General features: G+C 35.6%; 1 protein-coding gene across 5 annotated transcripts in view; it reads left to right on the top strand.

Annotated features, from left to right (window-relative positions):
* The window catches only part of arntl2 (aryl hydrocarbon receptor nuclear translocator-like 2), a 76,047-nt gene that overhangs the window by 45,974 nt on the left and 12,366 nt on the right, over positions 1–17,707 (top strand). For all 5 annotated transcript variants that reach the window (XM_039761667.1, XM_039761665.1, XM_039761669.1 and 2 more), the window contains 3 exons: positions 7,766–7,872; positions 13,077–13,227; positions 13,686–13,741. In XM_039761667.1, the coding sequence (XP_039617601.1) occupies positions 7,766–7,872; positions 13,077–13,227; positions 13,686–13,741 (314 nt within the window). The remainder of the gene's footprint in view (positions 1–7,765; positions 7,873–13,076; positions 13,228–13,685; positions 13,742–17,707) is intronic.

The following is a 17,707-nucleotide window of genomic DNA, read 5'->3' as shown; positions in this document are numbered from 1 at the left end:
TTTATTTGTCTTTTTTCTAATTTCTACCATGGGTATAATAATGTTATTCTGATCTTTCTTTTCTTGTATTAATTGAATATTTCTAAAGTTAAAACCACTTGGAGACTCATGGTGAACCATTTTAGCATTTAATGTCAGATCCTGTTTTTGTTTGTACCAGTTCCCATTCAGAAAACAGTCAAAATTATGTTTAGGCATTATGTAATTATGTTTTAACCAATCAAAGTAGTGAGCTGGAGATGTCAGAGATTCTCACTCTGCAGTTATATTTTCATCAGTTATGATTAGACTTTAAAGGTGTCTTTATTGTGTTTTCACTGGAGATATATAGAATAAAATTTTTGATGTGTAAAATACTATTACTAATACTAAAAATAATATTTTAACTAGTCAAGTCATACTTGCAGACATCTTTGGATGTAATTACAAATATGAAATCCATAGAATACAATGGGAAAAGTCCCTCGGTTATATATTTACTAGCTGAATACCTGTGCTTCGCTACGGGATAGCAACAGGAAAAATATGTTGTAAAATATACAACGTGACAGTATACATCCTGTAAAGGTCATAAGGCAAGGTTTAGCACAGAAATGAAACAAAATAGGTTGCTAATTATTTCTTGAAATGGTTTACTCAAATATAAGCTGTTTTAAGTGTAGCGGCAGTGCTGTGTACAAGGCAGGCCAGCGAGGAGAACAGGCACATGCCGTCAACGCTCATCTGCACCACGTGGTGAGGGACCATTACTTTGTGAATATAAATCCTTTCTTCCTCGGTCATAGTTTTATGGGTTTATTTAAAGAGGTATAAACCTAATAGAAGAATTTGTGAAGAAAGTATGAAAAAGAATAAAATAAGTATGAAAATTGAAATCCTCAAAAAAAATTGCTTTAATATACATTAGAATAACCTAACTAAATTATTTTAAAAAGATAAATAACTGGCAAACTGTAAGCACTTTGTGAAAACTTGAAAATATCAAAAAAACCTTGTACTCTTCAGAAAAATGAAAGTATTTTTAATTTACTTTAAAGAAATTTATATTGGAAAGAAATAGAGTGAATGGGTCTAAAAAACTATAAGAAATTTGATCCTTGGACCACAAAATTTTTAAATCTGTTTCTTAGCGAGCAACTATGGGCCAAGGGTAACCTACATTCCAAATTTCAAGTCCCAAGTCCTCATGGTTCGGGAGATTTCGTGATGAATGAGTCAGTGTTATTTGGCTTATACAGTATATATATATATATATATATATATATATATATATATATATATATATATATATATATATATATATATACTGTATAAGCCAAATAACACTGACTCATTCATCACGAAATATATATATTATTATACTAGCAAAATACCCGCACTTCGCAGCGGAGAAGTAGTGTGTAAAAGAAGTTATGAAAAGAAAAAGGAAACATTTTAAAAATAACATAACATGATTGTCAATGTAATTGTTTTGTCACTGTTATGAGTGTTGCTGTCATATATATATATATATATATATATATATATATATATATATATATATATATATATATATATATATATATATATATATATATATATATATACATACAAACACACAGACACACACATATAAACATGTATACATATATACATATCTATACATATATATACACACGTACATATATATATATATATATATATATACACACATACATACACACACATATACAGTATATATATATATATATATATATATATATACACAGACACATATATATATATACACAGACACATATATATACCTATATATACAGATCTACATATATACACACACATATATATCTACATATATATATATACTGTATATAGCAAAATCCCCGCGCTTCACAGCGACGAAGTACTGCTTTTAAATTTTTATTAAGAAGAAAAGAAAACCTTTTTAAACTGAGGGAAAATATACCAATAACTATCTGTTAAGGATCTCTTTGTATACCACGTTGTCAGTTCAGCACTCCGGTTGTAATATGACCAAGCTGTGCTCACTCTTGAGAATGCAACGTATAGTTGTCCAGGAGAAAAGCAATGTTGCCTGAAATCAATGGCAACCTTTTGTAGGGTGTGTCCCTGAGACTTATTAATTGTCATCGTGAAGCAGAGCCTTACTGGAAATTGGAGGCATTTGAATTGAAATGGGAGATCAGAGGGTATAACGATGATGCAAGGAATACATTCAGATTGTGGCGCTCTGCTGTTGTTTTGTGTAGCTGCCTTCACACAGCTTCTCTGCTGCTTTATAAACGAACGCCATATAAGGCCGTCCTTTCTCCTTGCTTTGTGGTTCTGTACTGTTTCATTGTTCGTTTATTACGATTGTTATAGTTATTGTGTAGCTATTTGAGACTTATTTTACTGTTCAGGTACCCATTTCCTTTATTTAATCCACGGCTTCTACGCTATTTTTTTATTCGTTTATTATGATTATAGATATTTATTGATTCCCTTCTTTAGCTGACTGCCTGCTCATATAAGGCTCTCCGCTGGTTTTCTGTGAAGCAGCCTTTACACAGCTTCTCCACTGTTTTATAAACGAACGACATATAAGGCCATCCTTTTTCCTTGCTTAGCCAAGGAAGCTGCCTTTTTATTTAATCCACGGGTTCCCTGCTGTTTTATTGTTCGTTTATTACGATTGCTATAGTTCTCTTTGTATAGCACGTATAGCACGTTGTCAGTTCAGCATTCCGGTTGTAATATGACGAAGCTGTGCGAGCCTACTCTTGAGAATGCAACGTATAGTTGTCCAGGAGAAAAGCAATCTTGCCTCAGATCAAAGGCAACCTTTTGTAGGGTCTGTCCCTGAGACTTATTACTTGTCATCGCGAAGCAGAGCCTTACTGGAAATTGGAGGCATTTGAATTGAAATGGTAGATCAGATGGTATAACAGGGATGCGAGGAATACATTGAGTGTGGAGAGATATATTGGAGAGAGTATTTGGTGGCAGCGTGACGAAGTTGCTTCCGCAAGACTGCGTTAGCTGTGGAGCTCAGCTCGGAGCATATTCTTTTCCTACCTTGTCAATTGTGTAATGCGTTGTTTGAACAGGTTTGGTGCATGGAAGTGATCACTCATACTACATTCGGTCAGTTCACATGAGCTGCTCTCTTGTGTGATGTTGCGATGTCCACGGATTTATTTCATGTTAGCTAAAACCCGGCACTTAAAAGTTTCTCGCTACAGCAATTTTAACTCCGTTACAAAGTGATCCAAAGTTTCGTTTATACCTCGTGTCTTCTCATTAAACTTGTATCTCGCGAATAAAGTATTCGTCGAAGGCATGACAAACGGCATATTCTTTTCCTACCTTGTCAATTGTGTAATGCGTTGTTTGAACAGGTTTGGTGCATGGAAGTGATCACTCATACTACATTCGGTCAGTTCACATGAGCTGCTCTCTTGTGTGATGTTGCGATGTCCACGGATTTATTTCATGTTAGCTAAGACCCGGCACTTAAAAGTTTCTCGCTACAGCAATTTTAACTCCGTTACAAAGTGATCCAAAGTTTCGTTTATACCTCGTGTCTTCTCATTAAACTTGTATCTCGCGAATAAAGTATTCGTCGAAGGCATGACAAACGGCAGCGGGAGAGTGTCTATAAATATAATTTAAAATTACGGTTTACACCGTGCTTTGTTTCCGCAGTAGCTGCACTTATGAATATGCTTGTATGCGTTTTTTCTTCAGCGCTCTTTGGAGCTCTTCATTGTTTTCTACATACTGCGTTCACAGTCAGTTCATGTGATTACGTGGGAGGCCATCGAGCTGCTGTCCATTACAGTATATGGATAAAAATAGGTTCCAGTTATGACCATTACGCGTAGAATTTTGAAATGAAACCTGCCCAACTTTTCCAAGTAAGCTGTAAGGAATGAGCCTGCCAAATTTCAGCCTTCTACCTACATGGGAAGTTGGAGAATAAGTGATGAGTGAGTGAGTGAGTGAGGAAGTGAGTGAGGGCTTTGCCTTTTATTAGTATAGATAATATAGACATGTATATAATATAGACATATATATACAGTCGATTCCTGTTAATCGGACCACATCGGGACACGATAATTTTGGTCCTAATAACCGGCTGGTCCGATTAGACGAACTGCCCTATACATGTGCAACCAAGACGGGACGTGCTATAAGTAACATATTAAAATATCTTTATGACTTTTATTGTGCTGCACACGCATATGGCGTAACGCATCAAACAAGAACTACGTACATGTACGGTTGCTTACAACTTTGTTTATTGAAAAAGAAATCTACAAATTCTTTGAAACTATCTACACGACACTCAGCATGCGAAGCACAATAAAAAAGGTTACATTACTAAATTCCAGTCAACGTTTGAAGAACTTGTTTAGTGTGATCTGATACATTCTGTTTATGCGCTGCACTTGTTTATGCTCAACTTCATGTTGCCGGCTACTGGGCGGTCCCTTTTAGGAAAGAAAGGACAGGCATGTTCACCCCCACTGGTTTTCATTTGGTACAAATTTTCCGATTTCCTGACCTTTGATAAAAGCATAAATTCTCCTGGGGAGCTCAGGGATCCTCTGATGTCTCTGACCCGCTTTACATCCGCTTTCCGCGGGCGACTTGTGGCTTCTTTTTATTATTCTCTGTCAACGTTCTTTGGTCCGATTAAAAGGAATTTTGGTCCAAATAAGTGAACAATATTAGGCTTATGTAATATGATCTGTTTCGGATCTTTAGGATTCGGTCCAAATAAGCGGCTGGTCAGATTAACCGGTGGTCCAATTAACTGGAATCGACTGTATATAGACATATAATTCATATTCTTGCTGGTCAGAATCATACTTTGCATAGAATATATTGCATTTTCAATGAGAATGTAAATGGCTAATTAAAGGAAGGCATTCAGTCTTAAAATACGCGTACTTGCTGTAGCCAGCAATGGGCCATAAGATTAATTTTAAGTTACCCTCTTAAAAATCAACCTCATATACAGTGCACAAATGCTTCATGTATATACATAAATAACTTGTATTTGATTTATTATTGTTATTATTAGTTTGTTTGCAGTAATGTCACAGCTGTTAAGTATATATATATATATATATATATATATATATATATATATACACATATAAAAATAAAATGTGTGTGTGTATATATATATATATATATATATGTGTGTGTATATATATTATTTATATTATATATGTATATGTGTAAGTATATATAAATAAAATCACAATATAAATTTTGATATCAGTCAGAAGAAGGTACAGTATGTTACCACAAAATGTTCTAAAAATAATAGGGCATACAATTTTTTCCTAAACAACTATTATAGTAGCACCAAAATGCAAACTTAAAAAGTGCAAAATAAATAACCAAACCAATAACCAGAACAATAAATAAATACATATAAACAACTGAAGTAATATAAGAGTAGTCACTTGAACTGTTAAATTAAAAAGAGTTTTAGTAAATAACAGCTTTGTGGGGTAGAAATGACAACAGAACAGAGAGCTATGCCTGTGGTATCTGCACAAAGAAAAGGTTTATAAGCTTATTAATTAATATTTTAAATGTTCATTATTTTTTAATGTATTCATTGAATGGAAATGAGTCTTTCTTTAACAGATATTGAACATTAATCGCTTTTGCATATCATAAATAGACTACAGTAATAGGTAATTAGACATTTTCATATGATTCTTTCATCAAGTATTTTACTACTATATGTAGAATGTATACACTAATCACAGAATGCTTCTATACAATGTGTATGATAAGGCAGTGCTTTTGCTGTGTAATTTACCAGATGTTTTACCATTTTCCTGTGTGCCTAATCCAAAACTGCCTGTGGAAAAATGTATTAAAATTGTTGTGGATTAAGGATTTTAACTGAATTATCATGAAAAATATATTTTTTCACCAGATTCTCTGCAAGAATATTGCATGGACTTATCCAGACTTTCAGGGAATGACTACATGTGGGGGGCTTAGAGCCAGCAGATCTTATTTCACATTACTTCTTCAACTACATGTGAAAACTAATGAAATGGCATTATCATTAAAACCAGGAGAAATCTTAAAACATTTTTCTCTTTTGTATTGCTGTGTTTTATTGTTGACACTGCTTTAGAATTTGCCAGACTGCAGCTTACTGGTAATCTACTCTGTATTGAACAAATAATTAAAGTGATACCTACTTGTGTTGCTGATTAGGTTGGTCTTGCACTGGTATACCTTTCAGTCTCCAGTCAGTCTCCTAGAAACTCTCAAAACTAGACCATAGTGTCACTGCCACAGCACAGGCTGCATGAGGCATACCTAGTTATTTAGAAAATATATATACAGTATGTAGCCTGCTTTATGTCTGATGGCTAAAGATGAACCTAAGTGGGTTATTTAGAAGGAAAAGAATGTCATGCGAGGGGTGTTCAATAGTTTATCTACATGAGTATGAAAGAAAGTAGCAAGCATATTGTGACATGTCTCAAGGTTACTCATGCACAGTTTTAGCTTAGTGTGAGTCTAACATTCCAAGAGACAGGATGTGAGGAGAGTCCACTTGCGAATCAAGTAAGAAAATGCTAGATTTGGAGCAACGTTCAGTGATAAAGTTTCTCACAAAAAGAAGGGAAAAAGCCAAAGGAGATCCATGAATGCATGACTGCAGTTTATGGTGAGTCTGCCCCATCATCCTCCAGAGTAAAATTTTGGAGCAAGCAGTTCAAGTGTGGTAGAGAGTTCATTGAAGATGACCCTCACACTGGGCAGCCTATGAAAACAACCTCCACAGAAATGTATTAGAAAGTCGAGGATTTAATTTTGTCAAACAGACGAATTAAGGTTTCCCGAATAGCTGAAGAAGCAGGCATCTTGACAGGTACAGTTTGGAAAATAATTAATGAAAAGTTGGGCATGTCAGAGGTCAGGATGCCATGTCAGAAGGCCATAAAGCTCCAGTGCTGTCAGGAGAACTTGGAGATGCTCCATGAAGACCAGGTGAATTTTTTTCATCATTTGGTGATTGGAGATAAGACTAGGGTCTATCACAGAGTTGCTAAGTCCAAAAAGGAGTCAATGCAGTGAAAGCACAAGTCATCACCCACCCCAAAACGTTCAAGGCAGAAAAATCTGTAGGCAAAGTCATGGCAGCTCTCTTCTGGGATATTGAAGGACTTTTGCTTCTGGAGTTATTCCACACAAGACAACCATAACCAGGGATAGTTACGCCAACACAATGATTATTTTGCGGGAGTTAATCAAGGAGAAAAGATAATGAAAACTGACAGCAGGCGTCCTTCTTCACAACAAAGCGCCGGTTCACATTTAACATCAATCACAGGCTGCCATCCAAGAATGTGAGTTCCAGCAGATGAACCATCTACCCAACAGTCCTGGCCTGGCTCCCTCAGATTATTTCCTGTTCTGAGTTTTGAAGAAATCTCTCAATGGATAGCAGTGGACAGCAGTTTTCAGTTTTATGAATACATCAAGACAGCTGTGAAGTCCTGGTTTGAAGGTCAAACAGAAGATTTTTTCTCAAAGTGGTTAAAGTCATTGCAGGAAAAGTGGATGAAGTATATTGAGCTATCAGGGGATTATATTGAAAAATAAAACAATTTTTTCTTTTAGTTCCTACTGAGGTAGATAAGTTATTGAATGCCCCTTGTACAAGTTATACTTTACCTTTTATTTTGATTTGATTTGATTTACACTTGATATTTTTGCTTCCTCATTTTCCAAATAGAGCTACTACCATATTGGGCTATTTGCCCCAAGAACTGCTGGGAACCTCTTGCTATGAATACTTCCACCAGGATGATCTTCTGCACTTGGCTGATAGACATAGAAAAGGTAGGTGTGTGTGTGTCTATATATATATATATATATAAAGAAATGTAGATATATAACACATTTTAAACAAGGACCACATCTTATCAGAAAATTATATTATGGTAAATTATGCTTGTGGTTTAATAAGACCTTCATTCTCCAGAGAACAGGTTTCTGTACATTAATGTATAACAAAGTTATACAGGCTTCCAGTTTCACCAAGTCCTTTTAATATGCAAAGTATTACTGTTAAGAAAAAAACAACAAAAGTGGAGCAGTCAGATGACTGTTGTCATGTGTGTGCCACAGCTTAACATCTTGGCATTAAAAAGAGGTAGGTAACATATGTTAGTTTGATTTTGATCAGTTGGTTTGCTCTGTCATAGCTAGGTTGTTGTTGTTTACTGAGTAGTATGTTTATCAGAGGGAATGGAATATAGTAAAATGTGGAATGATTTCATCATACTATACAGGAATGGTACTGTGAATGGAAACAAAAAACATGGATTTGTTCTGCTGTAGGAACAGCAGATTAATTATGCAATTCATATATTTTACACACTATACAAACAATTAAAATTGAGTGCTCTAATGAAAGTGATGTTACACATTAATTTATTAACAAGAATACATTTTATTTACACAGTACATTTAAGTCACACATATACTGTACTGTATAATTTTAGCAGGTTTTTGATCAGTAGTAAATATTAAAAAGGCCTGTGTTTACAGGCTTATACCAAACCGATTTGAGATTAAGTATAAAGTTAAAAACAACAAATAATTATAGTTTAATGAACAAGTTTACCCAGGTTGACAATTTTTACCCATACTCCAGTCTGAAAATCTGACTCCCTTACTTAAATACAACTCCAGATACATTGTGTATAAACATTTTCCCTTAAAGGCATAGACCCAGACTATTCAAAAGGCAGCCTGTGGGCCACATGTGGCCTAGAAGCAAACTCCCAGTGACTCAGCTTGCAGTCCCACCAGAAACGCAGAGAAAAACCAAGAAAAACATATTTAGTTATCCTTCAGAAATTCCTACTTAAATTCCTACAGTATATAGACCAGTGGTGGCGAACCTATGGCACGCGTGCCAAAGAGGGCACTCAGAGCCCTCTCAGTGGGCACGCCGCCGCCTCGAGCACAGAGTTCGTTACTATAAAGCCAGAGGAATGCGGGGCCGGGCTGCTCCCCTCACCACTCCCCCTCTTCACGTGCGCCGGAGGACTTTTCTCACATCACCCGCCCCTCTGCCCAGCAGCCCAATGGGAGTGCGTCCTTCCTCTCCTGTCTGGGGTAAGGTGGGCGGCACACATGCTGCTTGAGGGTGCGGCACAGACTGCAGCCTTTTGAGTCTGTGATTCCCGTGGTGGGGTTGAAGGGGATGTGGTATAGCGGGTCCACAGCTCAAAACTGAAAAGGCCAGTTTTAACAGATAATTGCCACACTCGCGGCTTAAAGGGGGTTATGGTAGAGTGGCTGGAGCGGTTTCCGGGAGCTTTGTGATGCGGGCAGTCCTCGCTTAAGCGCACAGGTGAGGAGTCGTCCGCATCTGTAATTATTGCCGGGAGTTGCTAATCGCCACACCTGATCCACGACCCCGTAATATATAATGGAAGCTTTGGGGCGGAGCTTAATAGGGAAGACCTGCGTGAAACACTTGAGAGGATCGAAGGGATGACAAAGGACAGCACAGTTAGTTATGAAAATTAAATCCTTAAAGTGTGGAATTCTCTGCCAAATAATCTTAAGTCAATGAAGGCACTTGAGATTGCTTTCCTTACTTTGTTTGGAACATCTTATGCTTGTGCGCAGCTGTTTTCAGCTTTGAATTAAATCAAATCTGACACCAGAAACAGACTAACAGATGACCTGAGTGCCGCATGTGTTGCTCTCAAGCTTACAAAGTATGAGCCAAGGTTAGACAAATTATCAGCATGCATACAACAGCAAAAAGCACATTAATTGTTCAATAGCATACCGAATGCAAACATTTACCTTTCAACAAAAAGTTGTTTGTATCATTGAAAGCTCCGCTATTATGTTTTTCTTTTAAGACAAAAGATGTTAATGTATGAGTGGCTTTTCTAAACTAAAAGCTCAGTAGATAGATAGACAGACAGAGCATCAGTATTGGCAGTTCAGTCCAATTTATCATCCAGCTGCACTCCCAGGTATTTATAGGTCTGTACCCTCTGCACACACTAGCCTCTGATGATCACGGGGTCCATGAGGGGCCTGGGCCTCCTAAAATCCACCACCAGCTCCTTGGTTATGCTGGTGTTCAGTTTTAGGTGGTATTCAGGTTAAATTGCCATGTTGGCACTTTGCGATAAATAAGTGGGTTTTGGATTGCAGTTTGGGCACTTGGTTTCTAAATGGTTCGCCATCACTGATATAGACCAATGCAACAACTCTGCATAGCCTAGCAACATTCAACCCACCCAGAAGTACATCGTTGTGCATCTAGATGTGGTGGTAGCAGTCTATGGTAGTTAGTGATTTATTTATTTATTTATTTATTTTTGCAACAGTACACGCTGGTGCATTGTACCTGCATCTTGTCCATGACAGCTGGTCGTGGCATCAACTACATATTAAGTGATTCTATGATCAATTGTGTGCCGAGTCTTAGTGGAATTCCAGTTTCATCAACTGAGTGCAAATGTGGGTTTTCGCAAATTAATCTAATTGTTACTCCAATGAGAGCTTTGTTACTGACAAGCACTGTCTCCACACTTCTCTTCATACGGTTGTTGGCTCCCCACCACACGCTTTGATCCTACAGATTCATGGCTGTTACAAGGACGACGATCAGCCATTGACACTCAATTCATAAAAGGAATTAGAAAGACTACATTTATTGAAAACATGTAAAAAGTTTGGATTTTTTTTTTTTAACTCAATCAAAGTTAGCACTGGTTACTTTGCCGGACTACATAACTTTTTTGTAGTATAAACGGCTCATTATTAATCTGCGGTTAATATTCTTAAATTTTGGAAATTCTGTTTTTGTAATTTTATACACGTGGTGTAATGCTAGCATCACTGCCTTGCAATAAGGAGGTCATGGTTTAATGGCTCAGGTCCTCCCAGCATGGAGTTTGGAAAGCGATATGAGTAGTGAGTACGGCTCTATATAAGTGTAAAGAATTATTATTGTGCTTGACGATTTGTTAGTTTCAAATTTTAAATGTTATGTTTTTTCACTAAATAAACAAAACATGTAGCGCTAGAACTCTCTCTCGGCCTCTTTACCTTGAACTTCATCCAAACTCAACATATGCGTACCGCCACCTTTTTGTTTACAAAGGTACTGCTGATCATACTTGGTGATTTAAAATGAATCTATGTTCACTCGGTGTGCAGTAGACATTACATTAATGTGTGTTAGTTACTGTTATCACTTGTTACTGGTTTGTGCACTGATAGCATTGATTATTCTTCATTGTGCAATTAAATGCACTTCGTGATGCATCTGGGTCATATATGATAAATATTATTTTATTTCAAAAGGGAAGCAAATTTTATTGGAAATACTGTGCACTTTTTTCGATTTTTTGCATTTGGAGATGTATCTGAGTCAGATATGATATGAGCAAAATGATTCTTTACCAATTTGAATGGCATATGCCTCCCATAAATACTATCGCAACCAAGTCTGAACTTACACCCACACTCAGTATACCACTTTAACAGTAGAATTTGTGTAATTAAAAGCAGTGGTTTGGCATCAGAAGGTACATCCATCTTTATGAAAATACTTAATGTTTTTCAGCCTCATAATGGCTTTTTTGATTTTCATTAGCACAGCTCTTGCCCTCATGTTGAACATTAACAACTACTGACTGGTATCTTATTGCTGCACTATTGAAGCAATGTAACACACCTGACTAATCACAAACACCTGTGACACCAGTCGTCCCAAACATTATATTGCCCTGAAATGGGGGGACCATGTAGAAAAAGTGTTGCCTTTTCTACTTGATGTGAACAAAATGTATTCAAATACCCTTAACGTCTGCAGTATGCACTTTAATTATGTCTGAATTGTTTGATTTTCAACTTTAAACTGTAGAGCACCGGGGTAAATCAAAGAAAAATGTGTCTTTGTCCGAAACATTATGGAGGACACTGTACTCTGATTCTCCTCAGTTCATATCTCTAAATTTTAAAGTCACAATAGACTGAAGAATACGGTTATCAATAAATAGCATTTTAATGTAAATGTCTTACAAAAGCAAGTTACCTAAATGTTTAAATTTATTATCCAAGGGTATTGTGTATGATAATTCCATTTTTTGTGGAAGTATGAATTAGTCTAAGAATTACAACACAGAACTTTTCAAGTTAGCCATTGCTCATTTTTCTAAACATTTTTGTGACAGTAGTACTGTGTGAATAAGGTGTTTCTGTGACAGCAGTATTCCAATTTGGTTTTCTTAAGAAAAAGCACTGTATTGCTTTTCTCAGTGTATACAAAAGTTAAAAATACTTTTAAACACTGGAGTCTACTGATCTGTAAAGTTTTTGAATTTGGAGTGATAGAGTGAAGCAATGCGTGATCAAACTGCTTTCTGGATTTTGTTGCCCTAAATGTTCTGTCACATCTTGGTCACTGTGAGCCTTATTGAATGAATTTGGCATTTCACAGTGGATGTAAAATTTATTCAGCTCAGACCCTTTACACTGTAGCTACAGTAAACATAATTTGTAGTCACTGTCAAGTCAGTTGTAAATCACTTCCCTTTACTTAAGTTTAATATTTATTATTGTGTTATGTTTTGCCTACTTTTGTGTATTTTCAGTAATTACAATCAGTCTATCCTTTTTCTCTACTTTCTTTTACCATGTTCAAGGATGTCATCTTCTACATTTTAGAATCACTGGATTCTAGCCCATTATTATTATTATTATTAAGGATAATTTCAGACATTTGCCAAGTAACATTTATTATTTACATTTTAATTAATGTTTATCCAATTAGCCTAAGGTATTTTGGCATGGCAAGTTTTCTGTTGAAAATATGTTTTGCATTTGATTTTAACTACTAAGCAGAATGTCATCTCAAGTAGCTACATAATTTATTTGAATAATGTTTATTTAATGGCTATATCTTAAAATGACCTGCTAGTTTTAACATCTGTTAAATTGATTTTTGTTCTGAAATCTTCCTTCAGTTTCTGACTTTACATATCTCTCTTACTTTTGCTTAGTTTTGCGTAGTAAAGAGAAGATTGAAACAAATTACTACAAATTTAAAACTAAATATGGGTCATTTGTTACTCTTCAAAGTCGATGGTTTAGTTTCACTAACCCCTGGACCAAAGAAGTAGAGTACATAGTGTCCACAAACACAGTCATATCGTGAGTATTAATTAATCAAACCTTGGTCTTCATCTTAGTAAACAGTTTTAATAACAACACTTCATTCATTCTGACTTTGTGGGGTTGAGGGTGACTTTTTATGTTAACTAATGTTTAATGTCAAGCATTCTTAAATGTCTCTTAATTATTTATAACCGTGGAAAACCTATTTATGTTTTTAAGATATAGATTATATTTTTATTGTCTTTGTCTTACTGTCTTGCAAAATGTAGTGCTTTCTTAATTTATTTAAGGAAAATGTAGTAAAAATGGAAAATAAATGTTTAGAAAATAGATTAGATCACCATAAGTGAGTATGATCCAGTATTTTTATAAGAGTTATTTAAAGTTCAGGAGTATGCAGAATAGAGAGTAACTGAGTGATTATTGTGGCTAATTATAGGCAATATAAGCATGACTCTGTAATTAATATCCACTGTTATTTTCACTGATGTCAGGTCCAGGGAATTTTGTGAAACTTTGCCACAATCAGGTGACTCTAAGACATCTGAAGGTAAGTTAGAATCTTTGTTTTTAAAATATATGGTAGCTCTGAAAAGACACTGGTGGTGCACAAATGCAGTTTGCAAGTATGGTACAGTCATTATTTTGAGCAACTTAGACTTTAAAAGCCAAACCCTTAAAAAAAATAAGTTGTGTAGCCCTGGATTAATACCCCATGTGATTTATATGAATTGGTGAGAAAAGTCTGAATCTGTAGGCTTATTGCTCATGACCATTAAAATTCTGAAATAAAATTTCCTTAAAATACATGCTTTATCTAATAAAATATGTACAAAAATATTTATCCATAATACATATGACATAAAAGATAATAAAAATTCTCATAGTTGCAAGCTGTCATATTGTTTCATTTTACCTATAATGTACTTAGTAGTACATTAGTAGTAGTTTTCACCATTTGTCAAACAAAAATTATGTGTTGTGTGTGTGTGTGTGTGTATATATATATATATATATATATATATATGAATATATATATATATATATATATGAATATATATATATATATATATATATATATATATATATATATATATATATATATATATATATATATATATGAATATATATATATATATATGAATATATATATATATATGAATATATATATATATATATGAATATATATATATATATGAATATATATATATATATATATGAATATATAATATATATATATATATATATGAATATATGTATGTATGTAATATACAAACCAGATTCCAAAAAAGTTGGGACACTATACAAATTTTGAATAAAAACTGAATGAAATGATGTGGAGGTGCCAACTTCTAATATTTTATTCAGAATAGAACATAAATCACGGAACAAAAGTTTAAACTGAGAAAATGTATCATTTTAAGGGAAAAATATGTTGATTCAGAATTTCATGGTGTCAACAAATCCCAAAAAGTTGGGACAAGGCCATTTTCACCACTGTGTGGCATCTCCCCTTCTTCTTACAACACTCAACAGGCGTCTGGGGACCGAGGAGACCAGTTTCTCAAGTTTAGAAATAGGAATGCTCTCCCATTCTTGTCTAATACAGGCCTCTAACTGTTCAATCGTCTTGGGCCTTCTTTGTCGCCCCTTCCTCTTTATGATGCGCCAAATGTTCTCTGTAGGTGAAAGATCTGGACTGCAGACTGGCCATTTCAGTACCGGATCCTTCTCCTACTCAGCCATGATGTTGTGATTGATGCAGAATGTGGTCTGGCATTATCTTGTTGAAAAATGCAGGGTCTTCCCTGAAAGAGATGACGCGTCTGGATGGGAGCATATGTTGTTCTAGAACCTGAATATATTTTTCTGCATTGATGGTGCCTTTCCAGACGTGCAAGCTACCCATGCCACACACACTCATGCAACCCCATACCATCAGAGATGCAGGCTTCTGAACTGAGCGTTGATAACAACTTGGGTTGTCCTTGTCCTCTTTGGTCCGGATGACATGGTGTCCCAGATTTCCAAAAGAACTTCGAATCATGACTCGTCTGACCACAGAACAGTCTTCCATTTTGCCACACTCCATTTTAAATGATCCCTGGCCCAGTGACAACGCCTGAGCTTGTGGATCTTGCTTAGAAATGGCTTCTTCTTTGCACTGTAGAGTTTCAGCTGGCAATGGCGGATGGCACGTGGATTGTGTTCACTGACAATGGTTTCTGGAAGTATTCCTGAGCCCATTCTGTGATTTCCTTTACAGTAGCATTCCTGTTTGTGGTGCAGTGTCGTTTAAGGGCCGGAGATCACGGGCATCCAGTATGGTTTTACGGCCTTGACCCTTACGCACAGAGATTGTTCCAGATTCTCTGAATCTTGGATCATGTTATGCACAGTTGATGATGATAGATACAAAGTCTTTGCAATTTTCACTGGGTAACACCTTTCTGATATTGCTCCACTATCTCTTTGCGCAACATTGTGGGAATTGGTGATCCTCTACCCATCTTGGCTTCTGAGAGACACTGCCACTCTGAGAAGCTCTTTTTATACCAATCATGTTGCCAATTGACATAATTAGTGTTTATTGGTCTTCCAGCTCTTCATTATGCTGAAATTTACTTTTTCCAGCCTCTTATTGCTACTTGTCCCAACTTTTTTGGGATTTGTTGACACCGTGAAATTTTGAATCAACATATTTTTCCTTTAAAATGATACATTTACTCGGATTAAACGTTAGATCTGTCATCTACGTTCTATTACAAATAAAATATTGACATTTGCCATCTCCACATCATTGCATTCAGTTTTTATTCACAATTTGTTTAGTGTCCCAACTTTTTTGGAATCCAGTTTGAGTGAGTATGTGTGTGTGTATATATATATATATATATATATATATAAACACATACAAACACACACAGTCAGTTAATTGATATTGGCAAACACTGGTTAAATGTAAATATACATGCACTGATACCTTTTTAATAATTTTTATTCATTAATTGCACTACAGCCTTTTTTTTTTTTTCTTGCTGTTAAAATAAACTTTTAATATATTTATTCAGGTGTTTTCTTTTTCTTCTGAATACCAGGTAAATATTTGTAATTCTCGAGGTACAGTGTAATAATGCAGTACTTGTTTCTGTCCAAAATGTATACTTTATAACACCAATGATAAACACAGTACAACTAAAAGCTGCATATAGAACAATTTGAATTAACCTCAGATCCACCTGGCCTTACTCCCCTTCCATTTAGTCTCTTGCACACACAATATATCAACCTTCCTTCTCACCATCACATCAACCAACTCTTTCCCCTTACCAGTCATAGTGCTAGCATTCAAAGTTCATACCCTCAGTTCCACTCTCTTTACATTCCTCCTCTCCTCTTGTCTCCAGGCACACCTACCCCCTGTTTTTCTCCTTCTTTGGCCAACAGTAGCCCAATTCTGCCAGCACCCTGTTGGATAACAGTAATGGTGGTGGCCATTGTTAACCCTGGCTTCAGAAATCTAAATTGTTGTCCGCATATTGATCTGGCAAAATTTTAAAGCAGATACTCTTCCTGATGTAACCCTCCCCATTTATCCGGACTTGTGCATCCCCTGTGGCTGGGCTACTTGGACAATATTTCTATAATGTATAAAACCATTTTAAAGTCCCTTCCTTTTAAAGATCCAGAGTACAGTTAGAAAAGGGTCTCTTACTCAATGTTTCAGAAACAGAGTGGAAGGCAGCCAGCCATCCAAAGAATTCACACTACCTCCATATGCGCAAAGCATTCAATTATTTTACTTAAAATTTTTTATCAAGCACAAGGGCAAGATCCAAACTGTGAATGTTGCAATCGAGCTCCAGCTTAACTAGGCAAAATGTTTTGGTCATGTACCATTCCAGACAAAAATCTTTAAGGTGCCTATCAGACAGCCTAAGTGTCACAATCCCTCCTATTCCACTAACAGCTGTGCTTGGTGTACTCCCAGATGGGCTTAAAATGGAGAAGGACAAACACAGCAATTGCCTTTACTTCACTACTAGCACATAGACTTCTCTTGCTCAACTCGAAGAATCCTAACCCACCTGTTTTAAGTCAGTGGGTAAATTATGTTATATACTATTTGAAATTGGAAAAAATCTAATTCTTACTTTGAACATCTGTTCAGACCTTTTTTAAAACCTATCAGTATCTAATCAATGACATTTCAAAATAGGCATTCATATTGGGGAGAAATATTCCTTTCTCTCTTTACTTCTCTCAAAAGGTTTACTTTGGCTGATGGCCTTAGTTTTGTTAATTTTGACTTGATTGTATAGAATGTTATATGCTTTATATAAATTCAATTAAAGATTTGAAAAATTGGTAATTGTTCAGAGCATCTCTGGTAATATTAAAGAAAGTAATTTTCTTTTCAAGATTGCTATACTTGGAGCATATATAAAACAATCTACCCATGGCCCATTTAAGAAGCACATAGTAGATCAGTTTAGAGAACCTGATCAATAAAGCA

Source organism: Polypterus senegalus, chromosome 8 (genome assembly GCF_016835505.1).
Source record: "Polypterus senegalus isolate Bchr_013 chromosome 8, ASM1683550v1, whole genome shotgun sequence".
NCBI lineage: Eukaryota > Metazoa > Chordata > Cladistia > Polypteriformes > Polypteridae > Polypterus > Polypterus senegalus.
Note: the sequence above shows the minus strand (reverse complement) of the source record. Positions and strands in the feature narration are given on the sequence as shown.